Source organism: Enoplosus armatus, chromosome 1 (assembly GCF_043641665.1).
Source record: "Enoplosus armatus isolate fEnoArm2 chromosome 1, fEnoArm2.hap1, whole genome shotgun sequence".
In the NCBI taxonomy this organism is placed as follows: domain Eukaryota; kingdom Metazoa; phylum Chordata; class Actinopteri; order Centrarchiformes; family Enoplosidae; genus Enoplosus; species Enoplosus armatus.
The window spans coordinates 25,450,263-25,477,978 of record NC_092180.1 but is presented as its reverse complement, the minus strand read 5'-3'; the positions used below and the strand labels follow the sequence as shown (position 1 = coordinate 25,477,978).

Here is a 27,716-nt window from a genome sequence, read left to right as displayed (position 1 = left end):
AGCTGTTCCATGATGTGGAGTTTTAGGTGACCAAATTCAATACTACGCTGGTTGTTTTTTCATTTTATGAATCGCATTTTACCTGCTATAAAATGCAAACATTCACTTTGAGTCCTACCATCAATTCTCATTCATTTATATAGATAGATAGATATCAGAGTGTTTGTGTCAGGGATCAGACTGATGAAGTTCATCCACACTGAAGTTTGTCATGCAGAAGAAATGAAAATGACAGCAGAGTGGCTACAGAGACAGCAGTAAAAAACAATCCTCCATCATAACCGTGAAATAAGAGAGCACTGAGTGCCAAGGTCACTTACCACTCACCCCACAGCTTTTGGCTGACAATATTCCTCGGACCATTCAGATGCTCTATCAGGACCAATTCAATAGCATCTGAAGCAGCACAATCTATCAGGCAAACTGTGGACTCAGCAGGAAGAGCGTCCATTTCTCATGGAGTCACTCAGAGTACCCGGGGTGATTTAAGATCAACCACAGCGCCTGCTGATGCAGTGCAAGCCAACTGAAGACATTATTTTAGGATGCCTCTTAATCACGAGGTCCACAGAAAGAAGAATGCATTTATCCTGTGACACACAAATAAATTACTAGAACACAGATGCAAGTGATGACAGAGTTTATATTTAATGCAAAAACCTTTGTAGGTTCTGGCTTCAACTTTCCAAATGAGAAAAATGCACTAAACCAAACAATGCACCCAGAGAGGTACACCAGCAATATCATTTTGCCGTAAGTAAAAAGTATCCCCAAAATACAAATACAAATGAAAGTACTTCACAGGAAAGAAATCATGAGATGTGAAAACACCTGTGAACTGAAGCGTGATTGTTTTTCAGACACGTTTAATTTGAATTTAAAATGTTCATATCCATAATAAATGCTAAAGAAAGTACAGAAACAGAAACAGTTTTGTTGGGTACATAAGACCTCTGTGAGCTGGAGCACATGGGAATCTTTTGAGAGGCGTTGTGTCTCTGACTGTGACCTTCTTGATGTTGGCTGCCTGTCATGTCGGTGATAAAGCGACTCAAGGTCATTCTACTCTTGACCTCGCTGGACATTTCAATAATTAAAAGCATCATTAAAATGACTTGCGTGAGTTACTATTCTATTAGCTTGATTTGAGATTTACGATGGAATCTGTTTGCTGAACCAGCTACTATTTTAAACAGCTAAATTACTTTGTATGAGAGGAGTGGGCAGTAAAACATCTACAGTCAAAAGCTTTGCTTTTTAACCTCAGTGCACACAGAGGTTATTACAATATCTCTATTGAATGAAAATGACACACTAGCCTAGTCATTCGGTCCAAACCTCAGATTAATGCAGGAATGTTAATGTAACATGTAACATACAACAATGTAACAACAAAATCTAATTTAAAGGTCCAACTAAACTAATAGTGAAACATGCAAATAACAATTTCTTAAAGCCCAATGTGATGTAATTAAAAATCTTGTGTTGTCCGACCAAAGAAGCTGAAAACATAATGTTTGACAATTGATCAACTATTAAAATAGTTTCCCATTATTACAACATTAGTCAGTGTAAAATAGAGCACAGAAATATACTGTATATATTCAAGGCACAATCAGTGATCCAAGTGTAACAAAAGAAACGTCTTCTTGAAAATCTAAACCCAAAATGGGAACGGTATATTTTTTAGTGACCAGTATGGCTAGAGGGATGGTATTATCAGCCAGTGGTCAGTCGCTCTACCACTTCAGTCCAGAATGAAATAGACTAATGAATGATTGGACAGAGAGGATATATCTTAATGACTCCTCAATTTCTTTACAACTGTTGGTTAGATTACTGTGACATTTTGTACAGATATTCATGGCCCCGCAGGATAAATTGTAATCACGTTGATAATTCCTAGATTTTCTTTATCTAAAGCCATCATCAGGTCAAAGTTTGTATGTGTCCAGTATCTTGGTTGTGAACCAAATACATCCAAAACTGATGACATTCCCATCAGCATCAGCTGTACTTTGTGTTACGCCCTACTTAGCAAATGTTAACATGCCAACACATTCCACTCAGATGGTGAACCTGGTAAACGTTATACCTGTTAAACATCAGCATATTACCATTATCACTTTGAGCATGTTAACATGCAAGCGTTGAGCTCAAAGCACTGCTGTGCCAAAGGATATCCTCACAAAGCAGCTATCATAGCTTTAGATTCTTGGTCTCACATGTTTGATGATTTGATTGAATACAGGCAAAAACTAGACTGTTTGATTATACACACAGATGAATGGTATGGAACAAATATCAAAATTCTTAATAGCTTGAAAGAGACAAACATATAAACATTTTACTTGAATTAAGGTTGGTTTAACACAAGTAATATGAATTCTAAATGGTTGAGGACAATATGAGATGTTGAGTTAAATACATCCCATCTAATAACCAGAGATAACAACCATGTTTAAAAAGTAGGTTTGTCTGTGGAGTCCTCCCCTCAGTGGTTTATTTAGGCCTAGCAGTGTGGACCCCAACCCATAATCCTCCTGCAGACACACCTGTAGAGGAGAGTATAAAGAGCCTGGACTGAGCTGAGTCTAACATCAAGCTTCAAGGAGTCTCTCCCCAGCAGCTCTCCACAGAAGCTCCACAGCCCCCAGACGGACCCTGAAGATGACTCCCTCTGCCAGCCTGCTGCTGCTGCTCCTGCTCGGCCTCTCTCAGGCACATCCTCTCCAGGAGGAAGGAAGTGGAGAAGAAGAAGAAGTCCCAGACACCGTCGACATCACCACCAGGATTCTGACCTCCAACAACGGCACAGACGAGATCCTGCTTGAGGGAGACCTGCTGGCTCCCAAAACCAGAAACGCCATGGTGTGCTGGTCCCAGAGCTGCCTGTGGAAGAAAGCTTCCAACGGCTTGGTGATTATCCCCTTCGTCATGAGCGGTGAGTTCAGCAGCTGGGAGAGGCAAAAGATCGACAACGCCATGAAGGTCTACCACAGCAGAACCTGCATCCGTTTCGTCCCCCGTCAGAACGAGTACGACTACATCAGCGTCGAGAACAAAGCCGGATGTTTCTCCTCTCTGGGCAGAGAGGGAGGCAGACAGGTGCTCTCTCTCAACAGGCAGGGCTGCCTCTACCACGGCATCGTCCTGCACGAGATCAACCACGCTCTGGGCTTCCAGCACGAACAGACCAGGAGCGACCGCGACTACCACGTCAGGATCAACTGGGAGAACATCAACCCGCAGATGGCCTACAACTTCTACAGGCAGTCCACCAACAACCTCAACACTCCCTACGACTACTCCTCCATCATGCACTACGGAAGAACAGCCTTCTCCATCCAGTACGGGAAGGACTCCATCACCCCCATCCCCGACCCCAACGTCCAGATCGGCCAGAGGCAGGGCATGTCCTACTGGGACATCATGAGGATCAACATGCTCTACGGCTGCCAATAACAATGCTGATGCTAAATGCAACAAATACCCACTTTTTCTGTTTCTCTTTTCTGTAATTAATCAAAAGCTACTGTAACCTGTGGCATCAATGCTAAAAATTTAATTTTTTTCCCCATATTATGTCAAATGTTCAAATAACAGAGTTTGACCCCACGTGCCTAAATGATCTGTAATAAAGATAATACAAAATGACTGATTGCTGTCTAGTTATTTTTCTTTATCTGTGTGCCTGCAAACATAATTTGACATAATGCACACATTAGCACAAACACGCAATGATTGGCAATAAGATGAATTACTCAATGATTGCTGAATATTTGTGCAAAAAGTCACAATCACTTCCACTTTGATTTCAAGATACTGAAGCAAAGCCAATTGTCCAAGTAATGACAAAAATACCCCAGACCAAAACATTGCACTCAGGATGAAAATACAGTAACAGCGTTATTTGATATGTAAAAAATATTGCTTAAAATAATAAATAATTCTCAGGAAAACATCTCTGTAATAAATCTGTATTAAATTCTGGGATGTGATACTATATATACATGTATATAGTATATGCTATACTGATCCAGCTCTGAGATATAATACTCCGCCAAATGGTTGTCAATGAAAGCAAGGTGCTGTAATACAACTCTCAGGAGATCTGCAGCCAAGACCTTTGTTTTAAACTGTACAGAACACACAAGTTATTACAATGTCTTTAATGAATGAAAACATCACACCAGCCTAGTTATTTGTCAAAATGTCAGATTAATCCATGAACAGGCCACCTGATAATGTAACATATCTAGGGTACATTAACAAGGCCCTTTAATAAACTCTGCTCTGTGTTGATGTCTTACTCTAGATATTTCTATTATCTGTTTGATGGTTTTATTGAAGACTGGCTAAAATTGTATTATTTAACTAGGGTAAAGAAAAGCTACTATCTGTATCTGAAACTATGATGAAAATAAAGTTGGTTTGAAGTAAGTGTTGTTATCTGGCCTTCTGGATTGTTAGCCATGCTAGCAACTAGCCATGCTAGCAGCGTGGCTCTAGAGATGACAATGTTGGTCTGTTGGTTGGTCCACCACTTTGGTCCAGACTGAAATGTCTCAACAGAAATTGGATGGATTCCCATGAAACTTTGTACACACATTCATGGTCCTGAGAGAATGAATCCTAAACACTGTGGTGGTCCCCTGACCTTTCCTGTAGCTCCACCAGCAGGTCAAAGCTTTCCCTTATCATGTAAAATATCTAAACATCTACAAGATGGATTGGCTCAACATTTTGTGCAAACATTCATGGTCCCCAGAAGATGAATCCTACTGACTTTCATGATTATCTGACTTTTCCTCTAGAGCCACCATGAGGTTGACATTTATCGCTTTGAGTGACATGTCTCAATACCTATTGGATGGATTGCCATGAAATTTGGTTCACACATTCATGTCCCCCTCTGGATGAATTGTTAACACTTTGGTGAACCCTGATTTTTCATTTAACGCCACCATCAGTTCAAAATTTTAATTAGTCCAATACTTTTGGCTTATTACCAAATGCCTCCAGAACTAATGACATTCCCATCAGCCTCAGCTGTAATTTGTGTTCATGTCTAATTAGCAAATGTTAGCATGCTAACATGCTAAACTGTGAGCGTTAACATGGTTACCATGAACCAAGAGCTGAAGTTATAAGTAGCACCCTTTTTCTATTATTGTAAAGGGATAAATGGACAATCGGCTCGATTGACAGCACTTCTCTTGCTTGTATCACTGTGTGTATGTATGATGCCTGTGTGTTTGTGTGTTTTTGATTTGACTGAGTTATAACCCTGAAAAGAAGATGTGTTTGTAGCAAATTGTGTCAATAGTCAATCCAGTGACATGTCTGCGTGTGTGTGTGTGGGAGGGGGGGGTGTTGAAGCAGATATTCAGATGCTGATCATATCTGTTCAGAGTGAATTATCTGCTCCTATATCAAAAATGTATTTGTATTTCTTTACATTCCTACTTTTTAATTATACACATTAATTGTATGGAACAAATATCAACAAGACATTTCAAGAGACATATACATTACTATACTTCAATAAATGTTGGTTTGACAAAGATACTCTAACGTGAGGTCTTATTGGTTGAAGACCATATAAAGTCTTTAGTGTATCAAATCCAACCTAGTAAACCACTTAGCAAAGCTGCCTTCATCCATCCAAAAAACAGAGATAACGAACCATGTTTAAAAAGTAGGTTTGTCTGTGGAGTCCTCCCCTCAGTGGTTTATTTAGGCCTAGCAGTGTGGACCCCAACCCATAATCCTCCTGCAGACACACCTGTAGAGGAGAGTATAAAGAGCCTGGACTGAGCTGAGTCTAACATCAAGCTTCAAGGAGTCTCTCCCCAGCAGCTCTCCACAGAAGCTCCACAGCCCCCAGACGGACCCTGAAGATGACTCCCTCTGCCAGCCTGCTGCTGCTGCTCCTGCTCGGCCTCTCTCAGGCACATCCTTTCCAGGAGGAAGGAAGTGGAGAAGAAGAAGAAGTCCCAGACACCGTCGACATCACCACCAGGATTCTGACCTCCAACAACGGCACAGACGAGATCCTGCTTGAGGGAGACCTGCTGGCTCCCAAAACCAGAAACGCCATGGTGTGCTGGTCCCAGAGCTGCCTGTGGAGGAAAGCTTCCAACGGCTTGGTGATTATCCCCTTCGTCATGAGCGGTGAGTTCAGCAGCTGGGAGAGGCAAAAGATCGACAACGCCATGAAGGTCTACCACAGCAGAACCTGCATCCGTTTCGTCCCCCGTCAGAACGAGTACGACTACATCAGCGTCGAGAACAAAGCCGGATGTTTCTCCTCTCTGGGCAGAGAGGGAGGCAGACAGGTGCTCTCTCTCAACAGGCAGGGCTGCCTCTACCACGGCATCGTCCTGCACGAGATCAACCACGCTCTGGGCTTCCAGCACGAACAGACCAGGAGCGACCGCGACTACCACGTCAGGATCAACTGGGAGAACATCAACCCGCAGATGGCCTACAACTTCTACAGGCAGTCCACCAACAACCTCAACACTCCCTACGACTACTCCTCCATCATGCACTACGGAAGAACAGCCTTCTCCATCCAGTACGGGAAGGACTCCATCACCCCCATCCCCGACCCCAACGTCCAGATCGGCCAGAGGCAGGGCATGTCCTACTGGGACATCATGAGGATCAACATGCTCTACGGCTGCCAATAACAATGCTGATGCTAAATGCAACAAATACCCACTTTTCTGTTTCTCTTTTCTGTAATTAATCAAAAGCTACTGTAACCTGTGACATCAATGCTAAAGATTTAAGTTTTTTTCACCATATTATGTCAAATGTTCAGATAACAGAGTTTGACCCCACGTGCCTAAATGATCTGTAATAAAGATAATACAAAATGACTGATTGCTGTCTAGTTATTTTTCTTTATCTGTGTGCCTGCAAACATAATTTGACATAATGCACACATTAGCACAAACACGCAATGATTGGCAATAAGATGAATTACTCAATGATTGCTGAATATTTGTGCAAAAAGTCACAATCACTTCCACTTTGATTTCAAGATACTGAAACAAAGCCAATTGTCCAAGTAATGACAAAAATACCCCAGACCAAAACATTGCACTCAGGATGAAAATACAGTAACAGAGTTATTTGATATGTAAAAAATATTGCTTAAAATAATAAATAATTCTCAGGAAAACATCTCGGTAATAAATCTGTATTAAATTCTGGGATGTGATACTATATATACATGTATATAGTATATGCTATACTGATCCAGCTCTGAGATATTATACTCCGACAAATGGTTGTCAATGAAAGCAGGGTGCTGTAATACAACTCCCAGGACATCTGCAGCCAAGACCTTTGTTTTAAACTGTACAGAACACACAAGTTATTACAATGTCTTTAATGAATGAAAACATCACACCAGCCTAGTTGTTTGTCAAAATGTCAGATTAATCCATGAACAGGCCACCTGATAATGTAACATATCTAGTGTACATTAACAAGGCCCTTTAATAAACTCTGCTCTGTATTGATGTCTTACTCTAGATATTTCTATTATCTGTTTGATGGTTTAATTGAAGACTGTCTAAAATTGTATTATTTAATTAGGGTAAAGAAAAGCTACTATCTCTGTATCTGAAACTATGATGAAAATAAAGTTGGTTTGAAATAAATGTTGTTATCTGGCCTTCTGGATTGTCGGACGGTCCACCACTTTGGTCCAGACTGAAATGTCTCAACAAAGATTGGATGGATTCCCATGACACTTTGTACACACATTCATGGTCCTGAGAGAATGAATCCTAAACACTGTGGTGGTCCCCTGAACTTTCCTTTAGCTCCACCAGCAGGTCAAAGCTTTCCCTTATCATGTAAAATATCAAAACATCTACAAGATGGATTGGCTCAACATTTTGTGCAAACATTCATGGTCCCCAGAAGATGAATCCTACTGACTTTCATGATTATCTGACTTTTCCTCTAGAGCCACCATGAGGTTGACATTTATCGTTTTGAGTGACATGTCTCAATACCTATTGGATGGATTGCCATGAAATTTGGTTCACACATTCATGTCCCCCTCTGGATGAATTGTAAAAACTTTGGTGATCCCTGATTTTTCATTTAACGCCACCATCAGTTCAAAATTTTAATTAGTCCAATACTTTTGGCTTATTACCAAATGCCTCCAGAACTAATGACATTCCCATCAGCCTCAGCTGTAATTTGTGTTTATGTCTAATTAGCAAATGTTAGTATGCTAACACGCTAAACTATGAGCGTTACCACGGTTACCATGAGCCAAGAGCTGAAGTTATAAGTAGCACCCTTTTTCTATTATTGTAAACGGATAAATGGACATTTGGCTCGATTGACAGCACTTCTCTTGCTTGTATCACTGTGTGTATGTATGATGCCTGTGTGTTTGTGTGTTTTTGATTTGACTGAGTTATAACCCTGAAAAGAAGATGTGTTTGTAGCAAATTGTGTCAATAGTCAATCCAGTGACATGTCTGTGTGTGTCTGTGTGTGTGGTGGGGGGGGGGTGTTGAAGCAGATATTCAGATGCTGATCATATCTGTTCAGAGTGAATTATCTGCTCCTATATGAAAAATGTATTTGTATTTCTTTACATTCCTACTTTTTAATTATACAAATAAATTGGATGGAACAAATATCAACAAGACATTTCAAGAGACATATACATTACTATACTTCAGTAAATGTTGGTTTGACAAAGATACTCTAACATGAGGTCTTATTGGTTGAAGACCATATAAAGTCTTTAGTGTATCAAATCCAACCTAGTAAACCACCTAGCAAAGCTGCCTTCATCCATCCAAACACCAGAGATAACGAACCATGTTTAAAAAGTAGGTATGTCTGTGGAGTCCTCCCCTCAGTGGTTTATTTAGGCCTAGCAGTGTGGACCCCAACCCATAATCCTCCTGCAGACACACCTGTAGAGGAGAGTATAAAGAGCCTGGACTGAACTGAGTCAAACATCAAGCTTCAAGGAGTCTCTCCCCAGCAGCTCTCCACAGAAGCTCCACAGCCCCCAGACGGACCCTGAAGATGACTCCCTCTGCCAGCCTGCTGCTGCTGCTCCTGCTCGGCCTCTCTCAGGCACATCCTCTTCAGGAGGAAGGAAGTGGAGAAGAAGAAGAAGTCCCAGACACCGTCGACATCACCACCAGGATTCTGACCTCCAACAACGGCACAGACGAGATCCTGCTTGAAGGAGACCTGCTGGCTCCCAAAACCAGAAACGCCATGGTGTGCTGGTCCCAGAGCTGCCTGTGGAAGAAAGCTTCCAACGGCTTGGTGATTATCCCCTTCGTCATGAGCAGTGAGTTCAGCAGCTGGGAGAGGCAAAAGATCGACTACGCCATGCAGGTCTACCACAGCAGAACCTGCATCCGTTTCGTCCCCCGTCAGAACGAGTACGACTACATCAGCGTCGAGAACAAAGCCGGATGTTTCTCCTCTCTGGGCAGAGAGGGAGGCAGACAGGTGCTCTCTCTCAACAGGCAGGGCTGCCTCTACCACGGCATCGTCCTGCACGAGATCAACCACGCTCTGGGCTTCCAGCACGAACAGACCAGGAGCGACCGCGACTACCACGTCAGGATCAACTGGGAGAACATCAACCCGCAGATGGCCTACAACTTCTACAGGCAGTCCACCAACAACCTCAACACTCCCTACGACTACTCCTCCATCATGCACTACGGAAGAACAGCCTTCTCCATCCAGTACGGGAAGGACTCCATCACCCCCATCCCCGACCCCAACGTCCAGATCGGCCAGAGGCAGGGCATGTCCTACTGGGACATCATGAGGATCAACATGCTCTACGGCTGCCAATAACAATGCTGATGCTAAATGCAACAAATACCCACTTTTTCTGTTTCTCTTTTCTGTAATTAATCAAAAGCTACTGTAACCTGTGGCATCAATGCTAAAAATTTAATTTTTTTCCCCATATTATGTCAAATGTTCAAATAACAGAGTTTGACCCCACGTGCCTAAATGATCTGTAATAAAGATAATACAAAATGACTGATTGCTGTCTAGTTATTTTTCTTTATCTGTGTGCCTGCAAACATAATTTGACATAATGCACACATTAGCACAAACACGCAATGATTGGCAATAAGATGAATTACTCAATGATTGCTGAATATTTGTGCAAGAAGTCACAATCACTTCCACTTTGATTTCAAGATACTGAAACAAAGCCAATTGTCCAAGTAATGACAAAAATACCCCAGACCAAAACATTGCACTCAGGATGAAAATACAGTAACAGAGTTATTTGATATGTAAAAAATATTGCTTAAAATAATAAATAATTCTCAGGAAAACTTCTCTGTAATAAATCTGTATTAAATTCTGGGATGTGATACTATATATACATGTATATAGTATATGCTATACTGATCCAGCTCTGAGATATTATACCCCGCCAAATGGTTGTCAATGAAAGCAAGGTGCTGTAATACAACTCTCAGGACATCTGAAGCCAAGACCTTTGTTTTAAACTGTACAGAACACACAAGTTATTACAATGTCTTTAATGAATGAAAACATCACACCAGCCTAGTTATTTGTCAAAATGTCAGATTAATCCATGAACAGGCCACCTGATAATATAACATATCTAGGGTACATTAACAAGGCCCTTTAATAAACTCTGCTCTGTATTGATGTCTTACTCTAGATATTTCTATTATCTGTTTGATGCTTTAATTGAAGACTGGCTAAAATTGTATTATTTAATTAGGGTAAAGAAAAGCTACTATCTGTATCTGAAACTATGATGAAAATAAAGTTGGTTTGAAGTAAGTGTTGTTATCTGGCCTTCTGGATGGTTAGCCATGCTAGCAGCTAGCCATGCTAGCTGCGTGGCTCTAGAGATGACAATGTTGGTCTGTTGGTTGGTCCACCACTTTGGTCCAGACGGAAATGTCTCAACAAAAATTGGATGGATTCCCATGAAACTTTGTACACACATTCATGGTCCTGAGAGAATGAATCCTAAACACTGTGGTGGTCCCCTGACCTTTCCTGTAGCTCCACCAGCAGGTCAAAGCTTTCCCTTATCATGTAAAATATCTAAACATCTACCAGATGGATTGGCTCAACATTTTGTGCAAACATTCATGGTCCCCAGAAGATGAATCCTACTGACTTTCATGATTATCTGACTTTTCCTCTAGAGCCACCATGAGGTTGACATTTATCGCTTTGAGTGACATGTCTCAATACCTATTGGATGGATTGCCATGAAATTTGGTTCACACATTCATGTCCCCCTCTGGATGAATTGTAAACACTTTGGTGATCCCTGATTTTTCATTTAACGCCACCATCAGTTCAAAATTTTGAAGCAGATATTCAGATGCTGTTCATATCTGTTCAGAGTGAATTATCTGCTCCTATATGAAAAATGTATTTGTATTTCTTTACATTCCTACTTTTTAATTGTACAAATAAATTGTATGGAACAAATATCAACAAGACATTTCAAGAGACATATACATTACTATACTTCAATAAATGTTGGTTTGACAAAGATACTCTAACGTGAGGTCTTATTGGTTGAAGACCATATAAAGTCTTTAGTGTATCAAATCCAACATAGTAAACCACCTAGCAAAGCTGCCTTCATCCATCCAAAAACCAGAGATAACGAACCATGTTTAAAAAGTAGGTTTGTCCGTGGAGTCCTCCCCTCAGTGGTTTATTTAGGCCTAGCAGTGTGGACCCCAACCCATAATCCTCCTGCAGACACACCTGTAGAGGAGAGTATAAAGAGCCTGGACTGAATTGAGTCAAACATCAAGCTTCAAGGAGTCTCTCCCCAGCAGCTCTCCACAGAAGCTCCACAGCCCCCAGACGGACCCTGAAGATGACTCCCTCTGCCAGCCTGCTGCTGCTGCTCCTGCTCGGCCTCTCTCAGGCACATCCTCTCCAGGAGGAAGGAAGTGGAGAAGAAGAAGAAGTCCCAGACACCGTCGACATCACCACCAGGATTTTGACCTCCAACAACGGCACAGATGAGATCCTGCTTGAAGGAGACCTGCTGGCTCCCAAAACCAGAAACGCCATGGTGTGCTGGTCCCAGAGCTGCCTGTGGAAGAAAGCTTCCAACGGCTTGGTGATTATCCCCTTCGTCATGAGCGGTGAGTTCAGCAGCTGGGAGAGGCAAAAGATCGACAACGCCATGAAGGTCTACCACAGCAGAACCTGCATCCGTTTCGTCCCCCGTCAGAACGAGTACGACTACATCAGCGTCGAGAACAAAGCCGGATGTTTCTCCTCTCTGGGCAGAGAGGGAGGCAGACAGGTGCTCTCTCTCAACAGGCAGGGCTGCCTCTACCACGGCATCGTCCTGCACGAGATCAACCACGCTCTGGGCTTCCAGCACGAACAGACCAGGAGCGACCGCGACTACCACGTCAGGATCAACTGGGAGAACATCAACCCGCAGATGGCCTACAACTTCTACAGGCAGTCCACCAACAACCTCAACACTCCCTACGACTACTCCTCCATCATGCACTACGGAAGAACAGCCTTCTCCATCCAGTACGGGAAGGACTCCATCACCCCCATCCCTGACCCCAACGTCCAGATCGGCCAGAGGCAGGGCATGTCCTACTGGGACATCATGAGGATCAACATGCTCTACGGCTGCCAATAACAATGCTGATGCTAAATGCAACAAATACCCACTTTTTCTGTGTCTCTTTTCTGTAATTAATCAAAAGCTACTGTAACCTGTGACATCAATGCTAAAAATTTAATTTTTTTTCACCATATTTTGTCAAATGTTCAGATAACAGAGTTTGACCCCACGTGCATAAATGATCTGTAATAAAGATAATACAAAATGACTGATTGCTGTCTAGTTATTTTTCTTTATCTGTGTGCCTGCAAACATAATTTGACATAATGCACACATTAGCACAAACACGCAATGATTGGCAATAAGATGAATTACTCAATGATTGCTGAATATTTGTGCAAAAAGTCACAATCACTTCCACTTTGATTTCAAGATACTGAAGCAAAGCCAATTGTCCAAGTAATGACAAAAATACCCCAGACCAAAACATTGCACTCAGGATGAAAATACAGTAACAGAGTTATTTGATATGTAAAAAATATTGCTTAAAATAATAAATAATTCCCAGGAAAACATCTCTGTAATGAATCTGTATTAAATTCTGGGATGTGATACTATATATACATGTATATAGTATATGCTATACTGAACCAGCTCTGAGATATTATACTCCGCCAAATGGTTGTCAATGAAAGCAGGGTGCTGTAATACAACTCTCAGGAGATCTGCAGCCAAGACCTTTGTTTTAAACTGTACAGAACACACACGTTATTACAATGTCTTTAATGAATGAAAACATCACACCAGCCTAGTTATTTGTCAAAATGTCAGATTAATCCATGAACAGGCCACCTGATAATGTAACATATCTAGGGTACATTAACAAGGCCCTTTAATAAACTCTGCTCTGTATTGATGTCTTACTCTAGATATTTCTATTATCTGTTTGATGGTTTAATTGAAGACTGTCTAGTGTTGTATTATTTATTTAGGGTAAAGAAAAGCTACTATCTCTGTATCTGAAACTATGATGAAAATAAAGTTGGTTTGAAATAAGTGTTGTTATCTGGCCTTCTGGATTGTTAGCCATGCTAGCAGCTAGCCATGCTAGCAGCGTGGCTCTAGAGATGACAATGTTGGTCTGTTGGTTGGTCCACCACTTTGGGCCAGACTGAAATGTCTCAACAAAAATTGGATGGATTCCCATGAAACTTTGTACACACATTCATGGTCCTGAGAGAATGAATCCTAAACACTGTGGTGGTCCCCTGACCTTTCCTGTAGCTCCACCAGCAGGTCAAAGCTTTCCCTTATCATGTAAAATATCTAAACATCTACCAGATGGATTGGCTCAACATTTTGTGCAAACATTCATGGTCCCCAGAAGATGAATCCTACTGACTTTCATGATTATCTGACTTTTCCTCTAGAGCCACCATGAGGTTGACATTTATCGCTTTGAGTGACATGTCTCAATACCTATTGGATGGATTGCCATGAAATTTGGTTCACACATTCATGTCCCCCTCTGGATGAATTGTTAACACTTTGGTGAACCCTGATTTTTCATTTAACGCCACCATCAGTTCAAAATTTTAATTAGTCCAATACTTTTGGCTTATTACCAAATGCCTCCAGAACTAATGACATTCCCATCAGCCTCAGCTGTAATTTGTGTTCATGTCTAAGTAGCAAATGTTAGCATGCTAACATGCTAAACTGTCAGCGTTAACATGGTTACCATGAACCAAGAGCTGAAGTTATAAGTAGCACCCTTTTTCTATTATTGTAAACGGATAAATGGACATTTGGCTTGATAGACAGCACTTCTCTTGCTTGTATCACTGTGTGTATGTATGATGCCTGTGTGTTTGTGTGTTTTTGATTTGACTGAGTTATAACCCTGAAAAGAAGATGTGTGCATTTGTAGCAAATTGTGTCAATAGTCAATCCAGTGACATGTCTGCGTGTGTGTGTGTGGGGGGGGGTGTTGAAGCAGATATTCAGATGCTGATCATATCTGTTCAGAGTGAATTATCTGCTCCTATATGAAAAAATGTATTTGTATTTCTTTGCATTCCTACTTTTTAATTATACACATTAATTGTATGGAACAAATATCAACAAGACATTTCAAGAGACATATACATTACTATACTTGAAAAAATGTTGGTTTGACAAAGATACTCTAACGTGAGGTCTTATTGGTTGAAGACCATATAAAGTCTTTAGTGTATCAAATCCAACCTAGTAAACCACCTAGCAAAGCTGCCTTCATCCATCCAAAAAACAGAGATAACGAACCATGTTTAAAAAGTAGGTTTGTCCGTGGAGTCCTCCCCTCAGTGGTTTATTTAGGCCTAGCAGTGTGGACCCCAACCCATAATCCTCCTGCAGACACACCTGTAGAGGAGAGTATAAAGAGCCTGGACTGAGCTGAGTCTAACATCAAGCTTCAAGGAGTCTCTCCCCAGCAGCTCTCCACAGAAGCTCCACAGCCCCCAGACGGACCCTGAAGATGACTCCCTCTGCCAGCCTGCTGCTGCTGCTCCTGCTCGGCCTCTCTCAGGCACATCCTTTCCAGGAGGAAGGAAGTGGAGAAGAAGAAGAAGTCCCAGACACCGTCGACATCACCACCAGGATTCTGACCTCCAACAACGGCACAGACGAGATCCTGCTTGAGGGAGACCTGCTGGCTCCCAAAACCAGAAACGCCATGGTGTGCTGGTCCCAGAGCTGCCTGTGGAGGAAAGCTTCCAACGGCTTGGTGATTATCCCCTTCGTCATGAGCGGTGAGTTCAGCAGCTGGGAGAGGCAAAAGATCGACAACGCCATGAAGGTCTACCACAGCAGAACCTGCATCCGTTTCGTCCCCCGTCAGAACGAGTACGACTACATCAGCGTCGAGAACAAAGCCGGATGTTTCTCCTCTCTGGGCAGAGAGGGAGGCAGACAGGTGCTCTCTCTCAACAGGCAGGGCTGCCTCTACCACGGCATCGTCCTGCACGAGATCAACCACGCTCTGGGCTTCCAGCACGAACAGACCAGGAGCGACCGCGACTACCACGTCAGGATCAACTGGGAGAACATCAACCCGCAGATGGCCTACAACTTCTACAGGCAGTCAACCAACAACCTGAACACTCCCTACGACTACTCCTCCATCATGCACTACGGAAGAACAGCCTTCTCCATCCAGTACGGAAAGGACTCCATCACCCCCATCCCCGACCCCAACGTCCAGATCGGCCAGAGGCAGGGCATGTCCTACTGGGACATCATGAGGATCAACATGCTCTATGGCTGCCAATAACAATGCTGATGCTAAATGCAACAAATACCCACTTTTTCTGTTTCTCTTTTCTGTAATTAATCAAAAGCTACTGTAACCTGTGACATCAATGCTAAAAATTTAATTTCTTTTCACCATATTATGTCAAATGTTCAGATAACAGAGTTTGACCCCACGTGCCTAAATGATCTGTAATAAAGATAATACAAAATGACTGATTGCTGTCTAGTTACTTTTCTTTATCTGTGTGCCTGCAATAAGATGAATTACTCAATGATTGCTGAATATTTGTGCAAAAAGTCACAATCACTTCCACTTTGATTTCAAGATACTGAAGCAAAGCCAATTGTCCAAGTAATGACAAAAATACCCCAGACCAAAACATTGCACTCAGGATGAAAATACAGTAACAGCGTTATTTGATATGTAAAAAATATTGCTTAAAATAATAAATAATTCTCAGGAAAACATCTCTGTAATAAATCTGTATTAAATTCTGGGATGTGATACTATACATACATGTATATAGTATATGCTATACTGATCCAGCTCTGAGATATTATACTCCGCCAAATGGTTGTCAATGAAAGCAGGGTGCTGTAATACAACTCTCAGGACATCTGCAGACAAGACCTTTGTTTTAAACTGTACAGAACACACAAGTTATTACAATGTCTTTAATGAATGAAAACATCACACCAGCCTAGTTGTTTGTCAAAATGTCAGATTAATCCATGAACAGGCCACCTGATAATGTAACATATCTAGGGTACATTAACAAGGCCCTTTAATAAACTCTGCTCTGTATTGATGTCTTACTCTAGATATTTCTATTATCTGTTTGATGGTTTAATTGAAGACTGTCTAAAATTGTATTATTTATTTAAGGTAAAGAAAAGCTACTATCTCTGTATCTGAAACTATGATGAAAATAAAGTTGATTTGAAATAAGTGTTGTTATCTGGCCTTCTGGATTGTCGGTCGGTCCACCACTTTGGTCCAGACTGAAATGTCTCAACAAAAATTGGATGGATTCCCATGAAACTTTGTACACACATTCATGGTCCTGAGAGAATGAATCCTAAACACTGTGGTGGTCCCCTGACCTTTCCTGTAGCTCCACCAGCAGGTCAAAGCTTTCCCTTCTCATGTAAAATATCTAAACATCTACAAGATGGATTGGCTCAACATTTTGTGCAAACATTCATGGTCCCCAGAAGATGAATCCTACTGACTTTCATGATTATCTGACTTTTCCTCTAGAGCCACCATGAGGTTGACATTTATCGCTTTGAGTGACATGTCTCAATACCTATTGGATGGATTGCCATGAAATTTGGTTCACACATTCATATCCCCCTCTGGATGAATTGTAAAAACTTTGGTGATCCCTGATTTTTCATTTAACGCCACCATCAGTTCAAAATTTTAATTAGTCCAATACTTTTGGCTTATTACCAAATGCCTCCAGAACTAATGACATTCCCATCAGCCTCAGCTGTAATTTGTGTTTATGTCTAATTAGCAAATGTTAGTGTGCTAACACGCTAAATTATGAGCGTTAACATGGTTACCATGAGCCAAGAGCTGAAGTTATAAGTAGCACCCTTTTTCTATTATTCTAAACGGATAAATGGACATTTGGCTCGATTGACAGCACTTCTCTTGCTTGTATCACTGTGTGTATGTATGATGCCTGTGTGTTTGTGTGTTTTGATTTGACTGAGTTATAACCCTGAAAAGAAGATGTGTGCGTTTGTAGCAAATTGTGTCAATAGTCAATCCAATGACATGTCTGTGTGTGTGTGTGTGTGTGTGTGTGTGTGTGGTGTGGTGGGGGGGGGGGTGTTGAAGCAGATATTCAGATGCTGATCATATCTGTTCAGAGTGAATTATCTGCTCCTATATGAAAAATGTATTTGTATTTCTTTACATTCCTACGTTTTAATTATACAAATAAATTGTATGGAACAAATATCAACAAGACATTTCAAGAGACATATACATTACTATACTTCAATAAATGTTGGTTTGACAAAGATACTCTAACGTGAGGTCTTATTGGTTGAAGACCATATAAAGTCTTCAGTGTATCAAATCCAACCTAGTAAACCACCTAGCAAAGCTGCCTTCATCCATCCAAAAACCAGAGATAACGAACCATGTTTAAAAAGTAGGTATGTCTGTGGAGTCCTCCCCTCAGTGGTTTATTTAGGCCTAGCAGTGTGGACCCCAACCCATAATCCTCCTGCAGACACACCTGTAGAGGAGAGTATAAAGAGCCTGGACTGAGCTGAGTCTAACATCAAGCTTCAAGGAGTCTCTCCCCAGCAGCTCTCCACAGAAGCTCCACAGCCCCCAGACGGACCCTGAAGATGACTCCCTCTGCCAGCCTGGTGCTGCTGCTCCTGCTCGGCCTCTCTCAGGCACATCCTCTCCAGGAGGAAGGAAGTGGAGAAGAAGAAGAAGTCCCAGACACCGTCGACATCACCACCAGGATTCTGACCTCCAACAACGGCACAGACGAGATCCTGCTTGAGGGAGACCTGCTGGCTCCCAAAACCAGAAACGCCATGGTGTGCTGGTCCCAGAGCTGCCTGTGGAAGAAAGCTTCCAACGGCTTGGTGATTATCCCCTTCGTCATGAGCGGTGAGTTCAGCAGCTGGGAGAGGCAAAAGATCGACAACGCCATGAAGGTCTACCACAGCAGAACCTGCATCCGTTTCGTCCCCCGTCAGAACGAGTACGACTACATCAGCGTCGAGAACAAAGCCGGATGTTTCTCCTCTCTGGGCAGAGAGGGAGGCAGACAGGTGCTCTCTCTCAACAGGCAGGGCTGCCTCTACCACGGCATCGTCCTGCACGAGATCAACCACGCTCTGGGCTTCCAGCACGAACAGACCAGGAGCGACCGCGACTACCACGTCAGGATCAACTGGGAGAACATCAACCCGCAGATGGCCTACAACTTCTACAGGCAGTCCACCAACAACCTCAACACTCCCTACGACTACTCCTCCATCATGCACTACGGAAGAACAGCCTTCTCCATCCAGTACGGAAAGGACTCCATCACCCCCATCCCCGACCCCAACGTCCAGATCGGCCAGAGGCAGGGCATGTCCTACTGGGACATCATGAGGATCAACATGCTCTACGGCTGCTAACTGTAATTCTTCTGATCTCATTTAGGAAAACAAATGAGCTTAATACCAAATGCAACACATTCATTTTTTCAGTGGGACCTACTATACTTTTTCAGTTTCTGTTATTATATTCTTTCAATATTCTATAATAAAGTCAGTGCAAAATGACCTATTATTGTCTTGTTATTTTTTATGTATTTGTGTGTACATATACACACATTAGTACAACTGTGCAAATCTATGCTGGGACTCACACTCCCCAAGAAAACAAATCTGCATGCTTGCACCGTATCTGATGGTGTAAACTGCTGCAAAGTAACAGGAACATTAACAGTCTCTCAGAGTGACATCTGAAGAGCCGTTCCTTTTTTTAGCTCCACAAAGAAACAGGTGTTCAGATCCTATAGCCCAGTGGGGGTGTGATGTGCGTGGGTGGGTGGAGGTGGGGGGCTTCATCTGCTGTTTTAATACAAGTGACGCTAGATATCAGCCTCCAAGAAAATTATGGATATTGTGGTTTATTGTTTTCCAATAGTAGTTGAGTTATTGCTTACTTTGGGTTGTCTATGGTTCATGCACCTTGGATGAACTCTGTGGGCTGTAACATTTTTTTTTTACCCTTTACCCCAGTGAGAGGCAGCCCTTGCGTGTTCATCCCATCTGTTTTCATCTTCCTGTTGTATCTCTCACCTCGGCTGCCTGCCTGCCAACTATCTCTGCCATGAAGTGAGGACATTTCCTCCATGGTCCACAGTGCACATGGAGGACCCTGCTCCAAGACACAGCAGACAAGCAGAAAGCTGCCTCCAAAACTCCGCTCTGATCTGCAAATAAATGTCCCTCGTTTGTGGTACTGTAGTATCAATCAGGCCAATTTAGCATGTGCAACGGCAAATTGCACACAGTGAAAAAGGTTTGTTCTTAAACTTCAGATACACTCATCACTGCAGCCATCACAACATCACATTTATTGCACCAAAAACAGCAAAGAAAGCAGAACAGAAGTTTTGTTATCATTATATTGCCTTACAAATGATAACATGATGTAGGAGAAGAATCACATTTGCATGGTCCTTTCACTATTATTGTATTATCTCTGGATCTGGTGAGCTGTGTCTCAAATATAAATACCAATGCCCAAATTGGCATTTACATTTTATAGGGTGTTCTGTAGTGCCCTCTGGAGGTCGTTGAAGTTAATGTCAGTAAGGATTGCATCAGTGATGGAAGAAGGATTCTCATCTCTTACTTAAGTTAAAGTATCACTACCACAATGTAAAAAATACTCCATTGCATATTCATACTCTTACTTAAAGAAAAGTACATAAATATTATACTCTAAATGGACTTAAAGTATCAAGTACTCATTGTGCAAAATTGCCACAGTGATAATATTGATGATTGTTATTATTATCATTATTACTAATGCATTAATGTGTAAGTACAATTTTGATGTTGTAGTTGTGGAGCTAATGTTGACTACTTTATATATGGTTGCCTCATTTAATCAAGTACATTTATCTCAAAATTGTACTTAAGCATACTACTTGAGTAAATGTACTTGGTTATGTTCCACCTCTGAATTAGATTCAGTATAAAATGGGGTAATCTTAACTTAATTTGAACGACAGTATTAAGTGTCCAAACAGTACCTTACAACAAGCCACATAATACACAAAAAAATACACAGTTGTCCATTTCAAGTATTAAACCAGCCGAATGCAGACAGTTTAAAATGTAATAGTTAAGAGTTTTTCATGCGTTGGAAGCTTCACAGGTGACCATTGCTTCTAATACACTGGTATTACACTGGTTTAGTGGTGTTTCCATTTGGGGCAGCAGCATAAAGAAAGTGTTGTACTGTATGTATCATGCCACTAGATGGAGGCAAAGTAACTAATATTATGTTATTCTAATGTGTCCCAATAGCGTGCCGTCTCTGTACTCCACCAACCCTCTAATGTCTTCACTGGATTTGTCAATCATGTAAAGTGCCTGCACTGATTTTATTGTCTTTTTCCCCTCCTCCTCCTCCTGGCACAATCCTCCCACTGAGATCATGAAAGTTTTATTTTGTCTTGTCATATCCTGGTTTAGAGATGACAGCAGGTCACAGATTCAAACCCCCTGAGAGACCGGGGAAGGAAATGAGAAACTCATCCCTCTCATCCCTGAACATATACTGTACCCTCACAGGTTCAGCTTAGCTTCACTGAGCAGCTGCCAGATGTCACTCTGCAAACTGTCTCTGGAGACATAAATGTTTATCACACGAAGCCAGTTGGCAGCCAGGTTGTTGCCTATAATGGAACGTTTGAGCCGGTTGAACGCCTTGCTCGAGGAAATCTGAATAGAAGTTGTTGGTGGGACAGCGTAAAGCATTCACATCCTCCATCCAGAATTTCAGATCAAACAAAACCTCCTCTCTAACCTTTAGCCTACCAATCTCCCGAATGTCCACATCTCCACATCTGACGTGGGACAAAATCCAGCCCCAGAAAACCAATTTCCCCCTCTCACAGGTTTTCTTTGTGTTTTCAAACTTGGCATTTTGTGTAAGCATGGGGTAGCATCTCCTTACTCGAGCTTTTTCAAAGCTTCCTTTGATCCTACACAGGCCTTTCATCTGTGGACAGAAAAGAAAGACTGATAAGGAAGATTCAAGGTGCAGGAGCAAGTTGCATCGGTTGTTCAAATGTAGCCTTGTTGGTTACCAAGTGGAGCTTTATGCTAAATTAATACGGGTTGCACCACACAAACTACTTCTTACATGGAGATTAGTTGTTACTAAATATTTACACCCACTAACTGCCACCGCCTCAAATAATGAAACTTTGTGCCAATAACATTTGACTTAATGAGTAAATAATGTCAATTAGGTTAGTACAAAGTGGATATTTTCCACTCATTCTTAACTGTGTGAATACTTCCTCTGAAACACTCGTATTTCTCCACGTATGGAAACATAAATAAAACAAAGTTTTACCAAGGTATGTCTTTTGTGCCTCTTTTTGAAAGTTACGCTAGTTTCTGACGTGGCAGTGACTGATCACACAGTTTATTGCTCCTGATTGGACAGTGCTATATATTTACCGATTCACACATTTCAAGTGTCTTTACAGTCAAACACCAGAACGTCCTGTGATTAATACAATTTTTTAATTGATAAAAGGCCCTTGGCATTTATTTTTTCTGCCTGTTAAATGGTAAATGGTAAATGATCTCACTTATATAGCGCTTTTCAACCTTCACGGTTTCCGAAGCGCTTATCAGCTAAGCCTCATTCACCCATTCACTCACACATTCACACGCCAATGGCGACCGAGCTGCCACGCAAGGTGCTGGCCTCCATCGGGAGCAACTTAGGGACGGGGGGAGCCGCTCTACCCTGCTCTACCTCCCGTGCGACAGTGCTAACCACTGCGCCATCATGCCACCCAACAATAACATCAATATGACATCATACTGCTTTCTAATCCTAGTCTAGTTAAGTTTTCTAGGCATTTCAACATCATTCTGGGAAATGTCAGACACTGTTTACTGTCATAGACACAACAAAGCTGCTTTAAATGAAAAAATATAATTACAAAATAACACCTTTAATGGATATCTGCTACGGTCAATCCTCCTGTGAAACTGTAATGATCGAATTATTGAACCATACTGGCTCTCTTTATTGCTCTGGGTGGAAGTGTCAAGTAGGTGTCTGAGGGAAGTATCAGGAATAACAAGAAATCAATATGATGGTTAAGAGATGTTTTGTTTCTTAAGTTCTTTTGCCATATTGCTACTAGTGTGTCTGTCAATATTCTCTAGTATGAAGAGCCTTACTGCAAATGAATCTGTGTTCCATTTTATTTTGCAAGTCGTCTTTATTACTTCAATAATACAAGAATGTGAAGACCAGGTAAGGTACATGAGACAATGACAGTAGCGTAAACATGTAAATGTTGTAAAAAAACAAAAAACAAAAGGAGGACTGAAACTATTTACAGTGGAAGGTATCTGATAATGATCATTTCTTTTATTAAACAAACAAACACGTCTGTTTGTAAAGGTGAATGAGAACCAAACCGTTCTATCCAGCTCTTCAAAATCTATCATTCTGAATTCCCAGACTAAGAGGAACCTGAAGATGTTGAATAAATCCTTCAATTTACAGTATAGATATAACCACTACGTCCATTCAAGCTCTTCTGACTTCACACCGAAAATTAGATTAGTGTCCAAAATGGAGCCACAGAGCAACAACATGAGAAAATGTGGAAAAGATTTGTTTGTATGGCCAGCATGATCTCCAGGAGGCAGCCCTATTTTGAAAAAGTATTAAGTTTTGTGCAAGTATGCAGAAAAAAATAACAGATAACATTGTTCCTACTAAGCACTGCCAAACAATAGTGTATGTATATCCCGTCCCTCTTCACTGTGAAAACATTTTAAACTGGTTCAACTTACAAACACACATTTCCCTGCTGCTTTAGACATGTGAGTTGACTGAACTAAAGTTGAATAATCTGTTCAAAGTCGTCCCAAGAGTTTAGAAAATTTCAAACCAACTGAGTGCTGTTAACTGAACTTAAGATAACAAGGTTGATCAAATTTAAGCAAATAAGTTGAACTAATAGTTTACTAACTTGTTAAATTATAAGTGTGCTGGTGTAGAGACTGAATTTGATACTTATCTACATTAGCTTAATAAAGTTTCCGTCATATGTGTTTTCTTCACAAACGACGAAAAAAGGCTCTCTGGAGAGTTTTAATTCTAAAGCAATGCATGCTGGGAAGTCTGCTAATATGCTGATCATGTTACTTTAAAATCAGTAGCTCATCCAGCCATCCATCCATTATTTATAACCACATTCAACTCATTCTTTCAAGTCAAACGGCTTCAGGTCAGAACAACTCGCGTTTTGCTCTGACGGGGTCTAAAAAAATACACACTGGACATTTTAATTTGAATTAACTCGACATCTATAAAACGTTCTGTATATAAATAGATTAGCTGATTAGTCCTCTACTGAATGATGTTTTACAGTGTTGCGATGGGGTGACGTAGCCCTCTGTCTCCTTAAATGCGTGTTTTCGGTGTAGTTCCACAATGTAGATTCAAAATTGTCTTCTGATGAAGTCCGTCCTGATATTTCATTGTCTGGTATGTTTTGGAATCTTATGGTCAATATAATAACTTTTTTTTATGTCAAAAGTGATTGAAGATCTTTGTCTTGAAGCTCCTGGAAAGTCATCCCTGTTCTCTGTGACCATTAATGATCCACCTCTGGTTTTCTTCATGTTATGTCCAGTGAGTGTGCATTCAGAATCCTAGGAAAACATTCAAAATCATCATCAGCTACTTCCTTTGAGTTAAAGCATTCAGTGATTTCACTGAACATCTTACGGGACTTAGCCCAGGATTATAATTATCTTGAAGCTGGTTAGATGCTGATAACTGCATTAACACTACTTCTTATTTTTTTACATCTGGCTTTGTAGTTTAGTTTACACCAACCAGTTTAAGGTCTCAAACAGGGAGGTGCCGAGCCCCCTTTTATCCTTTAGTAACAATAAAGTTTTAAATTGTATCCAAGGATTCTTTCCCACCCACAGCGTCTACTCTTTTGTCAAACCCTGCACTTCTTTTTCTACATTTACTGCACTGAAATGGAGTACACTTCACAGTTAACCAAAAGAAAACACTTACTGCACAGACATGGCATTGAGTTTTCTATTTTAACAAGATAGGTGATATGAATATGAAATTTATATTGGTGAAGAGGGTGTAGAGTGAGGTTAAAGACACTAACGGTCACATAAAGTCTCTTCCCCAGTCAGCAGGGGGGAAAAAAACACAGCCTCTCAGATTAACCATGATCTGAATAATCCACAGACGCTGGGATGAGGACTGTAGGACTTCATCCTCCTTTCTTGCTTCTACACAAAAGTCCTTCTGACGTTTTCACCACAGAACAAGCCTCACAGCGACAGAGGGAGACAAACAAAAAGATTAAATAAATGCTAAACTATTTTAGCGATATTCTACAATCACTCGAGAAAATGCTTGGGGGGACCACAGCATTCACCATCAGTCAGATAACAATGCAGAGCCTTCGAGTCAAAGGATGATAGAAAACAATTCCAAAACCTCTGGTTAAAAGGAAAACCTTGGTTTGCAGAGGAGAGGTTGGGAGTCATTATATCCCTTTCATTTTGAATTCCCGAAATGATCTTGCCCATTTGATGAGATCATTTGAAATTTTGTTACTTTTGTTACTTGTTTTCAGACTAAATGACGGGTTGGATGTATGTTTTATTGCAGCGTATTCAACCATCATAGCTGTCCTCATGTCCTCAACACTGTTCTTTTTGACAAAATTCACCCTCCAATAGAGCTATAAATAGAGTTGACCAATCATCTTCATGCATCAGTGCACTGAACGTTGCTTGTACATGTTAGGTCAATCAGGGACGAGTCTAAAACTCGATCTGCCTTCATTTTCTTTCAGCTACTTACATGAGAACATGCAGTTCCACTGACTCTGGATGCAGTTAGACTACCTACCACTTATTTAACTCCCTCTTTACCTTTCAAACTAGTATTTTGAGACTCTCATAATTCACCATGGGAGATGAACACATCCATAACCTGGTTTAGACATAAGTGGTGATCATCAGGCCAAACTTGTTCAGTCTTGCGTTAACAGAGCCAAAGCAGCAGTTGTGTTGTTTTGTACCACCATTACATACTGTTCCTATATGTTATGAGCCTTAAAGGATACTGCTGGTGATATGTTTCTTGTTGTTAACAAATCATATTAAACAACAATAGGTTAGGCCATCTCTCAAAACCTTTCTGTTTCCTTAACCTGTCTGTGGCCCTCAACTCCAAGCCCATTCGTTCCTACTGAAGACGTACATTTAAAAAAAAAGGGGTCACTAGTAAATACTTTCTTACTTACTTACTTCTTTTTTTATTCTACATCTACATTTTAAAAACATGGGGGCATTGTATTTATTTATCAAATGTTACTTAAACAGAACAGAATAATGCATGAGAGGCAAAGACACTATGTGAGGTAAATGGGACAGAAAAAAAACAACATGAATTTAGTGACTGTAGTTTGGCTGATTTGGCTCACCAACACGGTCAGCAGCTGGAGCTGCAGCAGTGGCTGTGACTCACTGCATCCACAGCAGTGGGGAAGAGAGGGTGTGTGTGTGTGTGTGTGTGTGTGTGTGTGTGTAGGAGGGGGATAGTTGTCTTGATTTTGTCTGAGGGGGCTTTGAAAACCCTGTGCATAGAATAATAAGATAAAGATATGCACAGCTATACACAGAAAAATATAGAATGTCACCACACTTTGTCCTCTAACAGCCTAACTGATCACGTATGATTGAGGACAAATGATGATTAAATGTTACTATATTTCTCTCACATTGTTTCTGTGTACTTTACAGTAGGTGTGGATAAGGAAACCTTTATTTGAGATACAATAAAGATCATCATAAGTATTAAAGGATGTTGAGGCACACTCAAACATATTGTGTTTGGAATATGTGTGGAAAGCATGCATGTACTGTACATGCGCATATGTGCAGTGTGATAACAAATAAAAGTTTTTAGTTGGCTTCAAATCAGTTCTGTGCAACTCAGGAGGGTGAGGCAGCACATCACCCAGGATGTTATCAACAGGAGCATGTGAGTGCCAACCTGTACTGGGGAGAGTGGGGGGGGAAGGATGTCCCAGGTGTATCTGACCATGTAGGTAAAGTCAGAGATGAAGCACAAAGCAAATCTCTCGATCTACTGATTGGTCTTAGTTTTTCTGTAGGTTTGCTGGTTTCAGGAGGACCGGCCTGCTGCTCTCTGCTGAGAGGAGGCGGTTGAGGAGGTTTCTGACACCTGGTAAAGATGGTGTCCATTATGGAACAACTGAAAATAGATTCTGAAGCACACCTGGGAAATGCTTGAAGGACCACATCCCCCAGTATACAGTATGTGGGAGGAGGGGCTGCAATAAACTGCATGTTAAAAGAAGATGTGTGTGCTGGCCTCACTTCCTCCATAAAATTCAACATTCCTGAATGCAAATGAAAAACACTGTTAATATGAATATTATTATTATTTATCATAGCATTTTAGACAATTGCTAGATCAAAAATAACTGTAATCCAACTTGACTGAATCAACAGCCCTTCTCATGTGAACTGATTACTTAACTGAGTACTTTGAAGGGTCTCCAGGTTTACTTTGCAGCAGAAGTCAAAGTGTAGTTGAGGTCCTGATAGTGTTGACATGTTTGAAAAGGTCACTATAAATGTGTTAAATGCCACTTTGACATGACAAAACCAGTTACCAATGATTGCTCCCTGTATCCGCAGAATGAGGGCTAGGCTTTAAGACTGTCAGGTATCTCTGCACTTTATCATCACCAATGTTTGACAGGGAAAATTGCATTAATCTGTACGGTAAAGTGTAAAAGTCTTCAACCCAACAACATCCGCCATTACCTGAAACTGACCTTTAAAAAGCAAAGAGATTTGATTCCAGATTTTCCCTTTTTAGGGAAAAAACGGAGCACCTTTGCAGTCAAACAAGATTTTTGTTGACTCCTTCCTCTGAATTTAAAGCTACTGAAAGTAA

General features: G+C 41.2%; 6 protein-coding genes across 6 annotated transcripts; all 6 read left to right on the top strand.

Annotated features, from left to right (window-relative positions):
• Positions 1 to 2,670: 2,670 nt before the first annotated feature.
• LOC139289390 (high choriolytic enzyme 1-like) lies at positions 2,671 to 3,465 on the top strand. The gene has a single exon (XM_070910988.1). It carries the CDS (start codon positions 2,671 to 2,673, stop codon positions 3,463 to 3,465), a length of 795 nt encoding a protein of 264 aa, XP_070767089.1.
• Positions 3,466 to 5,903: 2,438 nt separating this feature from the next.
• On the top strand, positions 5,904 to 6,698 carry LOC139289479 (high choriolytic enzyme 1-like). The gene has a single exon (XM_070911094.1). It carries the CDS (start codon positions 5,904 to 5,906, stop codon positions 6,696 to 6,698), a length of 795 nt encoding a protein of 264 aa, XP_070767195.1.
• Positions 6,699 to 9,081: 2,383 nt separating this feature from the next.
• Positions 9,082 to 9,876, top strand: LOC139289490 (high choriolytic enzyme 1-like). The gene has a single exon (XM_070911105.1). The coding sequence runs from the start codon at positions 9,082 to 9,084 to the stop codon at positions 9,874 to 9,876; it is 795 nt and encodes a 264-aa protein (XP_070767206.1).
• A 2,044-nt stretch (positions 9,877 to 11,920) lies between these two features.
• Positions 11,921 to 12,715, top strand: LOC139289374 (high choriolytic enzyme 1-like). Its single transcript, XM_070910963.1, has one exon. It carries the CDS (start codon positions 11,921 to 11,923, stop codon positions 12,713 to 12,715), a length of 795 nt encoding a protein of 264 aa, XP_070767064.1.
• A 2,443-nt stretch (positions 12,716 to 15,158) lies between these two features.
• On the top strand, positions 15,159 to 15,953 carry LOC139289511 (high choriolytic enzyme 1-like). Its single transcript, XM_070911126.1, has one exon. The coding sequence runs from the start codon at positions 15,159 to 15,161 to the stop codon at positions 15,951 to 15,953; it is 795 nt and encodes a 264-aa protein (XP_070767227.1).
• Positions 15,954 to 18,307: 2,354 nt separating this feature from the next.
• LOC139289305 (high choriolytic enzyme 1-like) lies at positions 18,308 to 19,099 on the top strand. The gene has a single exon (XM_070910888.1). The coding sequence runs from the start codon at positions 18,308 to 18,310 to the stop codon at positions 19,097 to 19,099; it is 792 nt and encodes a 263-aa protein (XP_070766989.1).
• Positions 19,100 to 27,716: the final 8,617 nt, after the last annotated feature.